This window comes from Mycteria americana, chromosome 6 (genome assembly GCF_035582795.1).
Source record: "Mycteria americana isolate JAX WOST 10 ecotype Jacksonville Zoo and Gardens chromosome 6, USCA_MyAme_1.0, whole genome shotgun sequence".
NCBI lineage: Eukaryota > Metazoa > Chordata > Aves > Ciconiiformes > Ciconiidae > Mycteria > Mycteria americana.
In genome coordinates this window covers 48,605,574-48,624,517 of record NC_134370.1, presented here as the reverse complement: position 1 = coordinate 48,624,517, position 18,944 = coordinate 48,605,574, and the positions used below count along the sequence as shown (strand labels likewise).

The 18,944-nt window shown below is 55.9% G+C and overlaps 1 protein-coding gene across 1 annotated transcript; it reads right to left on the bottom strand.

Annotated features, from left to right (window-relative positions):
- Positions 1–1,062: 1,062 nt before the first annotated feature.
- Positions 1,063–9,913, bottom strand: LOXL1 (lysyl oxidase like 1). The gene is made up of 7 exons (XM_075505616.1): positions 8,640–9,913; positions 3,305–3,413; positions 2,501–2,638; positions 2,023–2,179; positions 1,831–1,926; positions 1,534–1,649; positions 1,063–1,199 (listed from the first exon to the last, which is right to left on the bottom strand). Exons 1-7 carry the CDS (start codon positions 9,688–9,690, stop codon positions 1,193–1,195), a joined length of 1,674 nt encoding a protein of 557 aa, XP_075361731.1. The 5' UTR covers positions 9,691–9,913; the 3' UTR covers positions 1,063–1,192.
- Between the last annotated feature and the right edge of the window lie 9,031 nt (positions 9,914–18,944).

The following is an 18,944-nucleotide window of genomic DNA, read 5'->3' as shown; positions in this document are numbered from 1 at the left end:
CGCCGGGAACCGCCACGACAGCGGGACCGCGGGGGAGTCGGGGGCGGGCGGTGCTTGAATAGGCGCTGAGAGGGGCGGGGCGGGCGGGGGCTGTTGGGGACGGGGGCTGGTTGTGGGCGACAGGAGCTGGCACCGGGAGATAGGAGAAGGGGTGGCCAGGACCTGGCAGGGGGTCCAGGAGCTGATGGCAGGGCTGTGGCTCCCAAAGCACAAAGGATGTCACCAAGTGGGTGGCCGTGTCCCACACCCCCCTGCACAGCCAGGGCAGGCAGCCAGGAGCACTTTGGGGATCGCATCCTTCCCACCCCAATATGCGTTGTGCCCTTTGGCCCCCAGCATCCAGGATTAACGGATAACATGGAAAAGCTAATGCCTTTCCCTTAGGTCACCTCTTGGGAGAGATCCCCATCCCATTCGTGGCCTGAGGACATCCTGGGACATCCCTTGGTGGGCCGTTGCGGTGGCCTGACGCCCGTCATGGTGGTATTGCAGCCTCAGTTAAACACCAAATCCTCAAAAGCAACGTGTTTTAATGATTTCTGGTTTTAAAGCTTGTGAAAATAATAATAATATTATTAATAATAATAAAACAAGACTTCCAGTCATCTCAAGGGCTCCCTCCCTATTTTTAAAAGCCGAACAGAGGCTTTTAAAAGCCCCCCATTAAGGTGATGGGATTTCCAGCACCTTTGGTCCCCAAAATAACCAGAGCATCCCAGCATGGCAGCCACCTCAAGAAGAGGGGTTGAGCATCACTGCCAGAGCAGCACCTCCAAATTTGGGCTGTATTCTTCCCCCCTGGGGAGGCGGGATTGCTGGAGACACCCCCCCAAAAAAATGCCCAAGGGGTTAAAGACTACAGAGATCTCTATTGCTAATACGCAATTTACATCATTTATACAGCATTTACGGGCCCCTGCCTTTATTCCAGCTAAAACTTAGCATCGGTTTCCATTAGGAAATGGAAAAAAAAAGAAGGTTAAAGAAAAGTTAAGTATAAAAAAATATTTCAGAGAGTCATTCTCGCTTCCCCTCCTTTTAACGTGAAGAAATGGGGGGGGGTTTCTGGGGGGTCTCAAGGAGCTGCTGATGGGCTCCGGGGTCTCCGGTGGGACAGAGGAGCCAGCTCAGGCGCTTTCTCAAGAGGGGGACAGAGGCTGCAGCAGGTGACTTCCCTCCGGCCCTGCTCCCATCAAGATCTGAAAGAAGACAAAAAAAAAATCCCAGGATTTGGGGAATGCACTTAGGAAGACATTTAAAACCATTACTTCAAAGGTGGGGGGGTGTTGTCTTTTGAAACTCAGCTTCGTTATTTCCCGGAATAACAAGGAAATTCAATATAAACACCCCAAAAGGGAGCGAGACACCAACCCCCAGCTCCACTACTGGCCAAACCCAGCTTTATTTTGGATAGTCGTGCAGAAAACCCAGATGAAGGGGAGGAAAAAAGGAATTAAACTGCTCGGGTCCAACCCCCATCTCTGGTTTTTTTGCCAAGGGAAGGCAGAGAAGGACAGACGGATGTCTCCTTACTGGGAAATCTTGCAGTTTGTCGTGGCAACGTAGCGCCCGGTGTAATGGATGTTGCACCTCACCACGTTGTTGGTGAAGTCTGACTCCAGGACGATGTATTTGGGGTTCACTTGAACCTAAACATGGAGGAAAGGGAAGGAAAAGCACCCCCCAAAATTAGTCAGAGGGGGGACGAGCAGCACCTAAACCCGTGTTAAAGGAATGGCACATTAAAAGGTGCATGGTCCCAAAGATCCCAAGCTGACCCCAAACTGGTAATGTTTGCCCCTAAAAATCTCCCCCAAAGACCCTGGCCACCTTTAAGACGTAATTCCCTGGCTGCACATCCGTTATATCGATCCACTGGCAGTCGATGTCGGCATTGTAGGTGTCATAGCAGCCCGGGCTCAAGCCCTGCAGGGAGAAAAGGGGGTTCAGGGTGTGCTGGGTGGGCTGGTGAACCCCGAGGAGCCCTTTGAGCATCCTTTGAGCATATGCCCCCAAAGCTACCTGGGTGTGGGCCGTGCAGGCGTAACGCTTCAGGTTGCCGAAATCGCAGGTGGTGTCCTCCAGGCAGAAGCTAGCCTTGTGGCCCTCGGCCACCTTCCTCCCCGTGGTGGCATCCAGCAGGTCGTAGTGGCTGAACTCGTCCATGCTGTGATAGTGTCTGGGGATGGGGTGGGGGATAGAGTCAGGGTGACCCCCCCAAATGGCACCGTCCCCTCCCCAGATGTGATTTTGGAGGCTCCCCATCAACCCTGGGTCCACTCCAGCTTGCCAGCTCCCTCCTTGGGGACATTAATTGCAGGAGCTCATGGCTTTAGGGACAAAGAGGCGAAGCAAGGTGACACTCCCCGCTCCCAAAGATCTCAAAGCAAAGCCCCAAAAAGCATGAAATGCCATTTTAAAAGCCTTTAAAATGCCATTAAAAAAGCCTTAAAACTGACATGAAAAGGAGGGCTCATGGAGGGGAGGTGGGGACACTCACTGGTGGCAGCTGTGCCACTCCCAGCTGTGCCGGGGCCGGCTGGGCAGAAAGTCGGCCGTGCCCTGGTTCTTCACCCGCTGGGGAAACCGCAGGAGCACCCGCACGTCGTAGTCGGTGGCTTCGGCAGTGTAGGCGGTGCTGGGGACATCGGGGAGGGTCAATGCCAATGTGCCCCCTGCCCTTGGCCCCAGGCCTGGGGGACGGGAGCCCCCCCAGGAGCAGGGTGCAGGTTCAGCCCTGGCACCCTCCGGGAGGAAAATCCCCAGCGAGCGCCTCTGCACGGAGAGTTTCCTCCGCGGAAAAGGAGATGATGAGAAAAGAAGGAGAGGAGAGAAGGTCCCCTGCCCTGCAGCACCCGCCAGACACGTTCCTTTGCACTTTGCTTTGCTCTTTGCTTTGCCCTTTGCCCTTTCCTTTCCCCTTCCCTCTTTCCTTCTCCTCTTCTATCCTCCATCTTCCCCTTCCCTTCCCCTTTCTTCTTCCCTTTCCCCTTTCTTCTCCTTTCCCCTTTCCTCCTCCTCTCCTCTCCTTCATCCTTCTCCTTCCCCTTCCCTTTCTCCTTCCTTCTTCCCTATCCTTCCTTCCCTTTCTCCTTTCTTCTCTCCTCCATCCTTCTCCTTCATCCTTCTCTTCTTCCCCCACCCCTCTTCCCTTTCCCCTTTCCTTTCCCTCTCCTCCATCCTCCTCCTCCTCCTCTCCCCACCAGCACATCCCCCGTTCCCCCACCACCATACCCCCCCACCTGCCTGCTCCCCATCTCCCCCTCGCCCCAGGATGCAACCCACACCCCACGGCTGCTCCTACCTGGCCAGGCACTTCTCCTCAGCTGCACAGCGCAGCGAGTACAGGTGAGCGCGCTGCACGTAGGTGGACGCTTGCACGTAGTTGGGGTCCGGCACCAAGTCAGGGAGACCTGCCAGGAGGATGGGGACAGCCCTGAGGACGGGGATAGGGCTTGGGGACAGGGCATGGGGACAAGGCTTGGGGACGCAGCATTAGCGGTCCCCTTCTTGAAGCAGCCAGCCCCAACCTCGTGGGGAAGGTTTGCTTCAGTGACCGCCACATTTTTTTAATTTTAAGCTGCAGACGGAAAATCCTCCCTTCCCCTCCCCTTCCCCCCCGGCTCCTGCTGGCAAATCCCAATCCTCCATTTTCCTACAGCGGGATTGCTCAACCCATCCTCCTGGAAGTGATTACACCCAGCCCTGGCCAGCCACTGTGCCCAGCCACCCTGCGAGGGGTTACCGGGGTCCCCCTGAGCCCCCTGCCTCCCATCCCTGTGGCAGCCAGGCATGGGGGGGTGACATGATCCCCAAAAAAGGGGGGTGCCTATTTCCTGCCCTGTCTCCTGTTTTTCACCCCAAAACAGGGGTGAAAGTGGGGGCTCTGCTAACCCCAGGCCCCCCACACCGTTATCCTTCCTGTCCTTTAATTACTGATGTTGCCCTGCACTTGAGGCCAAGCTGAAGCAAGCTGTGGACAGACAGACAGGCAGACAGATAGACAGCCACAGGGACAGGCGGGGGCTGTCTCGCTTTCCAAAAGCATTACAGAGCCCAGCTGGAGCCAGCACTCCCCCCCCCCCCCCAGCAACGCCCTTTCACACCTCCCCTTCCCAAAGGCTCCTCTGGGACAACCGACCCAGAAAGCATCCTTACATCTGCCCCTCAAGAAGGACCAGGATGGGGGGATGCTCCCCAGGCGCTCCACGCCTCAGTTTCCCTTCTCACAGCCCTCTGCAAAGCCAAGCCCTGCTCCGCAACAACCTCTGCTTAGCATCTCTCCTTCCTGTGAGCTCACCAGCCTGTCCCCATCCCCATTCCCATCCCCATCCCTGTCCTCGTCCCCAACCTCGTCCCCATCCCCATCCTCAGCCCCATCTTCATCCTTGTCCCCATCCTCATCCTCATCCCCATCCCCATTCTTGTCCCCATCCTCATCCCCTTTCAAGGGACCAGGGGGGTCCAGCCCCATCAGCTCCTCCCTTTGCACCCAGACAGTTTCCAGCATGTTTCCTTTTTTCCCTCCTATTTTTTTATCCCTATTTTCCCTTTTTCCATGGGCAAAAAGAACAATGCCTTCTTGTTTCTTGGCCTGCCTTCCCTCGAGGGATCACGTCACTCCATTGGAGCTCGTTTCCTGCCCCGCTTGCTTGGTCATCGCTGCTGATGTAATACCCAGGGGGGGCTGCACACGCCAGGGGGGAAAATCGGGAGAGCTTGGAAAGACTTTTTCCCCCGCTTAAAAAAATTAATAATAAAAAAAGCGACGGAGAAAGACCCCTGGGCCCCATCCCGCTTGCGAAAGGAACATTTGTCATCATTTATAAAACAGCTTTTCCTCCCCACTGTTGTTTATAATAAATTCTTGGACGCTCCAGAGAGAAACCCGACTCCTTTACCAATGGGGAGTTTTATTTTCCCCCCACGACGGAGCTTGCCCTGCATGGCCCCGTTGTTATTGTAGGGTCTCACGCCTGATTTTCGGCTCAGGCCCGGCAGCGAAGGGTCAAACCGCAAGTGCCGGCATCGCTGGGGTTAATAGGATGGCAGGATCCGGCCTCACCATCCTCCAAATGTCCCCTTATCACAGCAGGGCACAAAACTGTCCCCATCCAGGGCTGGCCAAATCCTGATCCTTTTTGCTGAGCCAGCACTCTTCCATGTCCTGCAAGTCAGGGGGCCTGGCAGCCCCCCGCTATCGCCTCCGAAAAGGGACAACCACAGCAAGAAAATGTTTGTTTTTCCTCCTCCGCCCCTCGGCCTGCCCTGGGGAGCTGCCAGAGAAGATTTCCTTCTTATTCACCATGAAAATTAGAATAATAAAAAAAGGCAGGCCTGCTCCCCGCCACGCTGTTTGTGCAGGTGTGCTGGGCTTAGCTGAAAAATCCCAGCTCCAGCAGTTTTCCGAGAGGGCGGCTGCTTCGCCTCCCTGTGCCCAGCAGTGCTGGGTCCCAGCCCTGGAGGTGCAGGGACCTCCAAAGGGGGTGGCTGTGAGCAGTGGGGACAGGGATGTGGGGACACCCCTGAGTGACTGAGACACACCCCTTCATCCCCCCATCCTATCCCTGCAGCATCCCTCCTCCAGCACCTCCTGGTGCACCCCTTCATCCCAGCCCAGGCCCACAGCATCCCTCCTCCAGCACCTCCTGATGCACCCCTTCATCCCCCCATCCCATCCCATCCCATCCCATCCCATCCCATCCCATCCCATCCCACCCCCACAGCATCCCTCCTCCAGCACCTCCTGACACACGGCTTCATCCCCCCATCCCAGCCCCACTGAATGTTCTCCAGATCCCTGGGTGGTTGTTAAATGCCTGAAGATAGCAACAAAATCAACCCAAACCCATCCCCAAGCCCACAAAAGGGAGACTTTCCCAGCAAGATTGTCATCTCCTGGCCCAGTTGCCCCATCCATGGGTGACAGCATCCTCAGGTGTCACCACAGCCACCACGACTCAAGCCTTAGTGGGTACCAAAATCCCCATCACCCCATGGGATTTCCAAAACCTGCTCCCATTCAAAAACCAACCCCAGGCAACCCGTTCACATGAGGGCAAGGCAAAAAACCCCACTGGAGATGGAGGAAAGCAGAGGGGAGGGGTCCAGGTAGGGGTCAGGGTGAGGAAGCCCCTGGAGATGCCTCCTGGGGGCTGGTCAAGAGTGGGGACCCCCAGTGGGAACCAGCACCTTGGCCAAACCCCACAAGGAGGGATGGGCTATCTGCCCCCACAGCTTAGATGCCACGTGCGCTTGGCTTTCACCAGCCAAGACCTCCTTTGCACGAGATGATTCAGCCCCTGGGCAAGACTTGGGTGGCACTTGGGTCCTCTGCAGCAGCTGTGAGCAGGAGACATGAAGACTTTTGGTGTCTCATCCCCATTTCCTTGCCAAAGCCTGGTCTACTACCTTTACCTCCATCTCTTGACCAAGCCACATGAGGTGCTCCTCTCCCACCTCCACCATGGCCTGGCCACCTATAGATTTAGGGCTGGAAACCATTTCAACTCTCATCTTCTAAGGTGACTTCACCGCTGGTTTGGATGGAGGGAGGCGGACAATCCACGATGCTCATGCAAGCCCCTATAAACCCCCTCATAAAAGCTGGTGGGATCTAATTGCCTAATTAACCCCCCAGGTGCCCCAGTGAGGGGCCAGGAATGCTGCACATTCCTGAGCCGATTAGGAGGCTCTTAAAGAGCTTAGGCGCATAATTAACATCTGATTTGGCTTTATAAAGTGTTTTGACCAATTAAGAAACCTGCCTGAAGGGTGGCCCCGCAGGTGACAGGCTTGGGGTTTTTTTTTTTGTGACTCCCAGGGAGGTGACAGCTTTCCCCAAACAAAGCTTGGCTGGAGAGAACAGTAGGTGACCCAGAGGAGAGGCCAGGCAGGGGGGTGGCCCCAGAGAACCACCTCCCTGGGCTGGTCAGATGATCTTCATTCCCTTCTTTATATTTATTAAGAAAAAACATTAAGAAGGAGGCTGGGGGCTCCTGCACCGAGAGGTGGGTGTCCCGCTGAGGGGCTTGTTGGCCAACGAGGGTTGTCTGTCTGCCTGCCCACAGGCACCCCGATCCCCTTGGCAGAGCCATGGCACCATCACCTCCTGGCCCAGTTTCCAGGGATCCTTGAAGGATGCAGCCTTTGCCAACAGGGAGAAGATAAGTTTGGCAGGCATCTTCTCATTTCCCTGTGTCGCCTCGGGTCATCTGCAGGGCAGCCGTCCCCTGGTGTCCCTCCCCAGAGACACGGGACCGCCAGCATCCCTCCCCCCTCCATCCCTCACCCTGCCATCCCTCGGCTGCTCCCGGCAAGGCAGACAGAGATCCGGAGGAAGATCCTCTCCACACAAACCCTGTCCCCAAGCTCTTTCCCACACATCTTCAGTGGGGCTGGCTGGACCTCGGGCTGACCCAGTCCGGCTGCTCTTGCTGTGTTTACTCCCTCACATGCAACGGGGCAGAGCTGAGATGAATGCTTCCCCCAGTATGAACCCTCTGGGATGGGATTTTCTCAGAAACCAGGGATGGGGCTGGATGGGTTATGGGGTCAGATGGGTCAGAGGCTCCAGCTGAGATAGGTTTCCCAAGGGACAGGCAGGGAACAGATCCCCCAGGCTGCTGCTCCTCACGCCCTCCAGCCTTGCTTCCAATTTCACCATGGAGCAAAAACACTCTTGGCAAGCCTCAGCCAAAAGCCACAGGATTTCATCAGGATCGGGGTCAGTAGGACGTGAAATGACAGTGTCCCTGCTGCGGCCTTGGTCCCCTGCTGCAGCCCCGATGTGGCCGGCACGGAGGGGCAATGGGGGCAACTGGCCCCGGATGAGGCAGCATAGATCCACCCTGTGAACTGAGTCTGCCCCGGCACAGGGCACACAGCCAGAATGATCCAGGGCACAGCACTGTCCTACCCCAGGAGCATGGCGTGCCCATAACCCACAGCACACAGCCACCCCATGCAGGCAGGATGGCCTGGGACATGGCACAGACTCACCCCACAAATGTGGGATGACCTGGAACATGGCACATAACCCCCCCCCCCCCAAAGCACAGTGTCCCCCCATCCCACAGCACAGACCCATGCTACAAGCATGGGATGACCTGGGACATGGCAGAGACCCACCCCAGAAGTGTAAGAGGACCTGGGACATGGCACATAACCCCCCATCGAGCACAGTATCCCCTCATCTCACAACACAGACCCACACCATGAAGCTGGGATGACCTGGGACATGGCACAGACCCACCCCACAAATGCCAGATGACCTGGGATGCAGCACAGACCCACCCCACAAGCACAGGATGACCTAGGACACGCCACAGATGCACCCCAAGCCCAGACCCTGCTGGGACTTGCCCCTACACACCTCTTCCCTTTCCTCCCCGTTTTTCACCACCTCAAACATCATTCCCAAAACATGTAGGGTTTCCAACAGCCCCAGCCCCTCAGTGGCCCCTAGGCCACTTTTGTCCCCATAGCACCAGGGCAGCATCCTTGGAGACCAACTGGCACCAGACATGGGTGCAGAGGGCTCTGCCCTCAGGGATGCCTTCCCCCAGGTGATGGAGTACCCAGGGCACCATCCCACCCCAGGGAACTGCCACCCGCCCCAGGGTCCCCCCCAGACTCACCCCGTCCGCCGTGGCTGGGCCTGTAGACGCTGCCCACGCTGACCCGGGCTTGGCTATCGGGGACGGCTTGTGGCATTTCGGGGCTCCTGGCAGGCAGGTAGGACTCGGGGCGAGGAACCCCGTAAGGCTCCAGCGCCCGAAAAGGCGGCTGCGGCTCGTAGGGTGGGTACTGGCCCCCATACCCTGTCCCGGCAGGAGCCTGCAGGTTATCGGCCGATGCCATGCTGTGGCCGGCGGGTTGCTGGTTGGCGTATGAGTCCGGGCCGCTCTGCTCCGGTGAGCCCCCCGCATCGTGATACAAGCTATGGGAGTACCGGCGGTCCAGCCCATCAACCGGCTGGGGGGCGGCGGGCACGTAGGGGCGTTCGGCCGCCGGGTAGTAACCCTGGGCTCTATAGGGGCTCTGCTCCTCCCCGTAGTCCTCGTAGCGTGCCCGGGGTTGGAAGGGGTACACCACGCTGGCGCCCGCCGCCGCCGAAGCCACGGCCGCCCCGCCGGTGCCGGTGCTGCGGTAATAGGTGTATGCCTCGTCGTACGCCCGGGGTGCCTCGTAGGACTCGTACTGGGGGGCGAAGGGGAACTGGGGGTACGCCGGCTGCCCGACGGAGGCGTAGGCGAAGGATGAGGATGAGGAGGAGGAAGGCTGGCGCGAGCGGCCGGCGGGCCGTACCCGTTGGGAAGCGGTGCTGTCGCCCACCGGTCCCTCACGCCAATTTTCGGGCACCTGCCCGAAACCGAAGGGATGCCGCGTCTGCCCCCGCACCGTCTCGGAGCCCGGCCGCGGCGGTACCGCCGGTGCCTGCCGCCGGACGCTGCCCGTTCCTCCGGTCATCGCTCCCGCCAACAACAACCGGTTCCCTCCGGGTCTCTCTTGCCCCGCCGGTACGTACTCGGCGCCGGTATTAAGCAAGCTGTAAACGCGGCCGTTGTTCTCCCATTGGATCAGCTGCCTCCAAGGCTGCCCGCCGCCTGCCTGCTCCTGCCCGCCCGCCAGCAGGCAGAGCCCGCAGCCCAGCGCTGCCCACAGCCCCCAGGCTCCCCGCCGCGCCATCCCGTTAGCGGTTGCCGCCGGCCCCGCGGCGGCTTCCCCCAGCGCCCGCCGCCCAGCCCCGGCGGAGCGGCTCCCGGGGCGGGCGGAGCGGCCGCGCTCCCCGGCGGCGGCGGCGGCGGCGGCGGCGGCGGCGGGGAGGGAAGCGGCGCGGGGCGGGGGGAGAGCGGCGCCGCCGGGTCCTAGGAACCGCCTCCGGCACGCATCCTGCCCGCCGGGAGCCGGGAGGAAGGGCTGCAGGATGCTGGCTGCAGGCAAGAGGCTTCCACGCGGGATAGAAAGCTGAAATTTCGGGTTTTTACACTTTTAAAAACCCTGGAATGACTCCCGCCTTCAAAATATGGGGCGAATTCTGCTGGTTTTGGTGTTATACAATGGCCTCGAAATAGGGGTCAGGCTTGTGGAAAGCATTGATACAATCCTGCTCCGTGCCACTGCTCGGAAGGACACCATTTTCCCCCATAGGGACCCAAATTCACACCAGTGACTGTCCCACGCCGAGGCCTGATACCACGGTGAGGGCCTGGACAAGCACCTTCACTCCCTCACAAAAGCTTTCAATAGGTTTTAAAGGGTAAACTGCCAAAAAAAAAAAGGAACTTTCCTCCAGAATTTGTCTCTTTGTGATGATTTGGGGGTTTTCGCTTGATACTGTACCCCAAATGAGGACAGATCCTGCACAAAACTTTTTTAACAAGCTCCAGGGAGGAATAAAACCAAAGACCAGTTGGTTACTCAGGGCTGGAAACATTAAACAAAAAGGGAGGAGCTGAGGAGCGAATCCAGGGGGTCCCCAACCCTGCTGCCAGCTGGTTCTGGCCCATGCAAACCCTGAATCCATCATCACACTGGGGCCATCACGCTGGCTCTCTCCTCTGCATCACCGAATGAAGGGTCTGTGCAAACAGAGCACCAGGGCCTCACTGCCTTGTCCTCCCAGGGATCCCCTGAACTCCCCCTGTCTTTTTACAGCCCTACCACCCCAGCCTGGCATCCATAGGGGGATATTTTGGGGCAGAAATGAAGCTGGGAAAAAGCATCCCAGCATCCTTGCCTCCATCTTCCACCCTGGAGGAACTGAGGCACCACCCCAAAAGCCAGAGCAGGCACCCCAACCCGTGCCACCACCCTGTCCCTGGAACTGCCCTTGTGCTGCCCATCACTTTCCTGTTGCTTTAAGTCCCAGCCGTAGGGATGTGTGTTTTCCACGTGTAGATTTTTCCTTTTCCCCTTTTCCCCCCCTCCTGCCGCTTTCGTTCCCAGCTCTGAAGGCGGGGATGGAGCCAGGATGAGGCCAGGGGCCAAGGCCAGCCTGACCACGGGGGATCCCAGCACCAAGCCTTACTGGAGGGCCTGAATCCCCTCCGTAGGACCCCCCAATTCCCTGCATCCCCCAATATTTCTTTGCTTTTCCTTGCTCCCCCTGCTCCCGCCCGCGCTCCTCCCTTCTCCCCGCAGGGACTGGAAATACCAGAGTTGATGTAATAGGCAGCGCGGCGCTGGCCAGGAAGGAAAGCCTGGCCTAACCTCCTCCTCCCACATCCCCACGGCCGCCTGTCCTGAGTGGGGACAGGGACACGGGGGGCTGGCCGCGGGTCGCTCCACTCTGCATTGCCCCAGCCCTGCATACAGTCAGGATTTGGGGGGGGGGATAGGACTTGGTGTGATGTGGGGGGGACACACAGCAGGGACAGGGTTACCCACACGCCTGTGTGGGGCAGGAGGGGGATGGAGGGATGATGGGGGCGGGGGTTCCCTATAGGTTTGGTTCAAGGGTGGGGGGTCCCACGTGGCTCAGCACCCTGTCCCGCTCCCCAGGCCATGAGATGCCACTGAGACGTGGTGGCCGAGGGGACAGGCTACCAGCCCCATAACCCTTAATGGAGGAGGGTTAAGGACAAGCAGAGTCCCACCCCGCATCCCCATGGTACCCACGTGGGTTCAGCATCTCCAGAGAGGATGCAGGAAGGAGGTGGCCAGAGGGCATCTGTCCCAAAGCGGTACCCTGGGCCACCAAGATGTGACAGGAGGGGCCGTGTCCCGCTGTATTGGGGGGTTCTACTCCCACTAGATGGTGCCAGCAGCCCACGCTTACAGTGCCACCGCACCTGGGGTGACAGCGGCGGGGACAGCCACCCCTGCAGTGGTTTCTTCCACCCCAGCCCCACAGAAACCCCTTCCCGAGGTGGGGTGGGAGAAGGGAGCAGAGGGGCTGGAAACCCTGAATCATTTTCTCCCCCATTCTTTTTATAAGGATCCCATGGGGGTGGATGTGGGTGCCCATATCCAGCACCAGAGCTGGGGGGCATCGCAGAGTGGCTCCCAATAAGACGGCAAGGCGAAGCCACGGTGCCGGGGAAACTGAGGCAGCACTGCCCTGGGGCAAGCCCCCAGCACAGCTTCAGTGCTTCCATCCCTCCCCGCTGGGCTCAAACCCCAGATTTCAAGTTAACTCCTCAACCTGCCCATTCTGCTTTCCCTTTGCAGAAATAATTACCAATACAATGAATTTGTTTCATTCCCAAGACTGTTTTTCTATTACTATTATTTTTAGGCAATTTGGGATAACCAGTCATGTGAGTAATTGGGTGTCACCTGATTGAATTAATGGGGACACCTGGTCACTGTGGGGCACGGTGGCACATAGGCTCCTCTGCCTCCATCCACATAAAACTCACCCAAAAGCTCATTCCCAGTATTTTCCTACCTCCTTTCTAATCCTTTTTAACATGGATTTAGCAGCACTGACTTGATTTTTCAAGACAGCCAGGTGAGGGAAAGCATGGGGGAGAAAAAGGGGAATTTAACTGAACTTGAATCTCTGCTTTCTTGCCCCAAAACAGGCCGTTTTAGGGAACAGCAGACTTTTCCCACAAGCAATTTTTAACAGGTTATGGCAGAAATCCCCCTCTTTTCTTCAGTTCCCACCATACCAAGGACCACCAAGCCCCAGGATCAAGGTCAGCATCCCCCATCTCTTCAAGCCCTGTGCTATGGGGACGAGCGGATGGGATCAAGGCCTCCCAGCTAAGCCGGTGACAGAGGACAAGGACAGCCACGTCTCCCTGCCAGAGCCAGTCTCTTGCTATTAATTTCCCCCCCAAATCAGCCAAACTTAGAGATGCTACAGCCTCACCGGACAAGGAAACCTGCTCACACTGCTGCTGCAGAGGAATCACCTCCTTTCCCCATGATCCAACGGCTCTGCTCTCCCCAGACAAAAAAAAAGGGGAAAAAATATAAAAAATAATCAAGATTAAAAGGAAATAATCAAAATGACTTCTCTACATCCCTCCAATCACTGGGAAAGCTGCACGGGGAGGCAGCCGAGAGACCTTGCATGCTATGAGTGTACCAGGTCTCAGCCCCACTTTGGGATGGGCTGTAGGGGACCCGGGATGTTTCCTGCTCCATCCTTTCACCCCTATGCCTGGGTGGGTGGCCCTGTATTTACCTCCCTCCTGCCCTGGGCTGCTGGGAAGGGAAACTGAGGCATGGGGGACTTTACCCTGGCTGGCACAGACTACACTCACGCTGGGACCTGAGCAACTCCCACAGGGCGTTTTGGCATCCATCAGCAGATGGAGGAGCTGGCAGTCAAGGAAACCTGGTGAGCATCCTCCTCCACATAACTCATCTGAACGCTCCAGCCAGAGCCAGTAAGTGCTTTCAGCAGGGGAATGTGTTTGAAACTTCATTTATCCACCAACCTAAATGGAAGACACTTTATTACTTTTATCTCTGCATCTCCATTGAAATACTCACTGGCTGGGTGTAAACAAGCCCTTAACTTCTTCTCAGCCAGCTGCTGACAGCCACAGAGGTCAGCCGCTACAATTGATGCCTTCAATATCCCCTGTTCAACCATCCGCTTCTTGATTTTAAGCGTGGGGTAATTTCCAAGCCAGGAAAAGGCAGATTTGTCATCCCAGCTGCAGACCCAGCCATCAAACCTGCCAAACCCTGCTGCCCCACAAAAATCCCCCCAAGCTTTATATTCCTAGTTTTCCAGGGTAAGTACAGGAGAAGGAAGAGCATGAAGTGACGCTATATATCCTCCAGCAGTTAGTGGCAGAGGGATTTTTTGGATCATCTTGTCCCTAAAAGTCTTTTTCCTCTGTGAATTTGTCTGGCAATGGCATCCTGTGGGAAGGAGCTCCAAAGCCAAATGGGGGTTGTGCAAGCTCTTTCCTTCCTAGAGCCGGTCTTGAAGCAGGAAGGCAAGAAAAGAGGGGGAAAAAAGTATGACCTGGGGTCATAAAACTAAAAATCAAGTTTGGGGTGTGGGGAGGAGAGGTGGCTCCTCTCCTCCTTTCTCCCCAACCTGGGCAACACCACAAATAATGCAAAATTCAAGAGCAATTACATGGAGAAACCATATGGGATGGAGCAGGGAGGTCCCAGCCCTGCCACCACCTTGCCTGGGCTCAGCCAGCTCCTTTCTCACCCCACGCTTGACCCAGAGATGGCTGGGGAGGGTCTGCAAGAGGTGGTGGTCCTTCTCCTAACACATGCTCCCCTAACTTGCTTTATGGCTTCCCAGTATTTCTGAATCCTTGCAGCACTCCTTGCTTTCTACGCTGACATTCCTCTATCACATTTAGCAATTAAAGATGATTTTCTTTCCCCCCCCGTGTTCCTAATGGAGCTTATAATTAACTCGCTTCTGATTCGTGTCCCTGTTTGCATGCCGGCCTCATCAGAGATGTCAGTAAAGTTCTTCAATAACGTTGCCTCCAGGTTTTTTTATAGGCAAGCGCAGATTGGGATGTGAATCAGGGGGGTTCTTTTCCCAAAGGATGAGAAACACACTGTCCCCAGGAGGTGCTGTCCCTCAGCATCCAGCCCGCAGGGACATCCACAGGCAGGTGAAGCTGGCTGGACTCGTAACTTCATCCAAATTCCTGGCTCCTGGTCCCGGCCCAACCCACGCTGACCATCCCATCCAGAGTGGCAAGGTTTTAGCCAAAGCCAGAGGAGAAGAAATACAGCTTCTGAGACCTGTCTTGGTAGCTTGAATTAGCCTTCAGTGTAGGACCAGCCATTGGGGACGTTAAAGGTGACCAGAGGAGCATCCTTTTAAAGCATCCATTAAAAAACCTGTGTGGCTGCCCGCTCCCAGCACACGTGCAGGAGCGCCTGCATTTCGCCAGAGGTTCCTCTTAGCTCTTGTAAATTGAATAAAGTTGTCATCACCCTAATCTCAGTGGTTCTGCATGAGGAATGTTCCCTCCCTTATCTCCCCAAAACTCCTGCCTCGGGTTGCCAGCCCATTTGGATTGCTTTAATGCTTTGCAACCCAACCTGGCTCTTAGCTAAGCTGGGAAAATCCATCATGTTCCTCGAGGTGAGAGTAAAGTCCATGAAACTTTTCACCTTCACAAGCCTTTCCAAAGGGCATCATCCTCTGATCTCCTGAGCCTGGCTGCCATCACAGTCCCCAAGTGCAAGCCAGCCCTTGCTGGAGGACAACACTTACCCCAGACAGGGAAGATGAGGTGGACATCACCAGGGACATCACCCTCAGCAGCTCCGGACTCCTTGCCTTCCAGGCTTCCCGTGCTCCCATGGTTGCAGCTGAGTTGGATTCATGGGCAGAGGAGATCTTCACTCAGCAGCCCCAGGGAGAGACATACTCTGCACAAGGTGTGCAGAGGCTCAGGAACATCCATCAGCTGCTGCTGAAAAAGAAAAAAAAGGCATTAAAGCTTCCTTTGGGAAGCCAGGGGAGAGGTTTTCTCTGGCATCTTCCCACCTGGAGGCATCAAAGCAGCCATAGGTGCACCATTGGGTCTGGCAGAGCTGCCTGCACCCAGCTGTGCAGTAGAAGCACCCCAATTACAACCAGCCAGCAGAGCCCTAGGGGAGGTTTTCTGCCTTCACAACATTGCTCTGTTGATTTCCACAAGGTAAAACCAAACATTTCCCCCCCACTCACACCCTTTCCCCTCCACCAAGGCACCATAATTATAAATCACCTCCAGTGCAGCAGCACCCAGGGACTGAACAACCCCAGCAGTGCCCAGCTGAAGGCCAGCCCTCCCTGGCTCTGCCTGTTACCCCCAACAGACAAATAACACCCTAAAATAACACAAAACCACTGTTCCCATGGGCAAATTAATTTTTTTTAATTAAATCTTAATGCAAGCATCAAGGGTTTCCCTGCCCAGAAGGGGTGACCCGAGGTGGCTCGGCTGTCCTGGCATCGGCAGATGGCAGACTCAGCAGCCTAAAAACAACCCACCACTGTCTCACCCATCCCTGCAGCATCGGCCAGGGGCCTCAGCACCCCCCCAGGGGTCTCAGCACCCCCCGGGTGTTCCAGGACCCGCCCCCCCCGAGGGTCCCAGCCCAGCACGCACGCTGGGTACCCTGTGGGCTTTGCTCATGGATGGCAGGAGATGGAATTAATTAGGGAGGCAGAGTGGATAATAACATGTTTTTTAAAGCGTGTTGTTTGCAGCAGAATTCTCTGGAGTGGGTTATTTATAGGATGTGTCTATAACCTAAATAAAGCAGCCAAATTTCGCTGCATTGCTCTGGGGGGGTGATGCTTGCTGGGTCCTGGGGGGCGCAGACCCCCGCACTGATGCTCCCCAGACACTCCCAGCCCCTCCGTGGGTGCAGCAGCACATTTAGAAGCAAGCCACCAGCTTGAGGACCCCAAGCATCTCCTTCTCAGCAGTAACACTGGTTAAATGAGCTGGTTTAACAAGCAGACCCTCGTTAGGGTACAGCAGCCCTCCCGTGCCTGATCCCTCCCATGGGACTCCAAGGAGGAGGATGCGATGCTCACTGCAAGCTGGACCAGCAGCTTCACCATGACTTCCTCCCAGCCCTGGGCTGCTGCAAGCAGGGAGCAGAAGCCAGGGCCGTATCCTGAGCAGGGTAGAGACAGGGCAGAGCTGCCTCCCAGCCCCAGCTGTCCCAGCCACAGCCCAGTTGGAAACCTGGGTGGAGTGGGGTGGGTCTCAGACCACCCAACCCCAGCCCCTGCTCACTCCAAGAGAGCCTCCCATCAGCTGGCAGGGATGCTACAACCACCCCCCCACACCAGGAGCAAAGAACCTCCTCCCACCACCCTCTTCTTTGTGGTCCTCTTCTACTTCTTCCTCCTCCTCCTCCTCACCCTTTATTCCCTCTGGCTGCTCTCAGGTGTTTAATATTTGCCCCAGATTTAACCCATTGCTGCCTTCCTGCCTGCAGCTGCCTGGGCTCTCCTGGGTGGGCTGGGACAATGGTGGCAGTTGCCACCAGCAGAGGATTGTCCTCAGACCTTGCCAGGAAGGCGTGTGCTTGCAATGGGGTCCCCAAACCCCTCATTTAATTCACCAGACATAGTCAACGGTGGGGTTATGGCCATGCCCCCTTGTGCCTCAGTTTCCCCTCTTGCCTGGGAGAAGCCCCAAAACCACCAGCAGGAACCTGAGCCAATAGCAGGGCAGATAAATAAACTTCAACACATCCCATGTCTTTCCTACAGCCACTTTAAAAGGAGAAACACCACCCACAGCCGTGACAAATGTCTTTGTCTGGCTCACAAGTGGAATAGCTAACACCCAGAGAGCAGTGGCTGCTTACACTCTGGAGTGGTAGGTGTATGAATATATAGTGAATAAAATGAATAGTTTTGTTTGTTCTGCTCTTATCTAATTTAATAGCTTCTGGGTGAGCAATTACTCTCTGTAACAAGAGCAAATAAGCAGCATTAGCGTAATTGGTTGAGTATTACTCTGCTTTATGCTATATAATGCAACATTAGGACCTCAGCACTTGCTCTTAAAAGAAGGTTTTTCTGCTCCAGTCAAGGCTGGAGGGATGCTCGGTGTGGGTTAGCCCTGGTTTTACCCACAAAACTCCAAACCCAGCTCCTTTTTGCTATTCCCAGCTAGGAAAACTGCTTTTTTTCCCCTTAATATTTGCTGCAGAAGATCTGCAGGATGAAATCTCTCCTGGAGGAAGGGGTGAGAAGTCCCACTATGGGTCCGGATGCATCTCACCTTGACGGTCATCCTCTCCCCCAGCCAAAACAAGGCTGAAGCTGGCCTGGGCAGTCCAAAAACTGCAGCCCTGCACATGGCTGGGTTTAAAAGAGAAGGAAAAAAATTCACCTGTCAAGAAAGCAAGAGAAATCAGCCCACCATCTTCGTCCGGACCAGCTATGTACACAGGTTTAAATGGTCATTAATGCATCCCTTCCTGCTTGGAATCATATCTGGGTTAATGTCCTTGCCAGCGTGCTCCATGATGGACATCTCCATTAGGAGCAATTGAAAAAGCAACAAGAACTGTCTGGGGAAGAAAAGAGAAATTGGCTTTTGGGTTGGGGAGAGGTGGAAATTTCATAGAAATCTGCTTATTTGCTTTGTTGCTGGTGAGGAAACGGAAGTGGCAGCTCCGGATCTGGGTGTGTGTAGAGAAGGAATTGGGAAATGGGAGCTAAAAAAGCCCAAACCACAACAGTTTTGGGGTTTTGCTGGGGGGGGAACAAACACCTTTTTTTCTCCAGCAACCCCAAATCCTTCTCCCCACAGCCCTAGGGAACTGCTGCATCTTTGCCCCATGTAGGAGACCTTTCCTCCAGCTGTTCATCCCTGGTGAGCAGAAGTAAAGCCCAATTCTTCCAGATGCCCCCTGTTCCCCTTTGAAACAGTCCCAGCAGCTCTCAGTCTTTCCAGTTGGCCTCACTGGTCTTGGAGGAAGGAACTAGAAAGCTGGAGGGTGCTTGCCCTGGCCGTGCCTCAGTTTCCCTCCCTTTGGAAAAGAGAGGGGGGGAAAAGGGGACACATGGACACCTTGAGTTGTCCCAGAGGGAAAAGGATGGAGCATCCATTCTGTCCCTTCGCCCATATCCCTCTCTGGGTGCTGACCACCCTCAGCTACTCTCATCTCATCTCATCCCTTCCCATACCATCCCTTCTCATCCCATCATCATCTCATCTCATCTCATCTCATCTCATCTCATCTCATCTCATCTCATCTCATCTCATCAACCCATCCCTTCCCAGGGACCCAGTTCTGTGCACAGGGATGGGCTGAGCGTGACCATAAACACGGTGTCACCCCTGGAGAGAAGGAACCAAGCCAACCCCTGTATTTGATGCCTCCAAAGCTCCCGCCATGACAGCCCTGCCCCTCATTAAGGAGGGGGGAATAAAATAATGGATGATGAGGAGCTGGGAAGGATGGTTTAACCCCATCACAGTGTCCGTCTACAGGAGGGGTGGCTCATCCCCAGGTCCTATGACAAGAGGGGT

Coding starts and splice junctions, on each gene's coding strand:
- LOXL1 (XM_075505616.1), bottom strand. CDS start 9,690: ATGGCGCGGCGGGGAGCCTGGGGGCTGTGGGCAGCGCTGGGCTGCGGG. Junction 2,180..2,500: donor GAGTGGCACAGCTGCCACCA/GTGAGTGTCCCC, acceptor CCCCATCCCCAG/ACACTATCACAGCATGGACG. Junction 1,650..1,830: donor CAGGGAATTACGTCTTAAAG/GTGGCCAGGGTC, acceptor CTCCATGTTTAG/GTTCAAGTGAACCCCAAATA.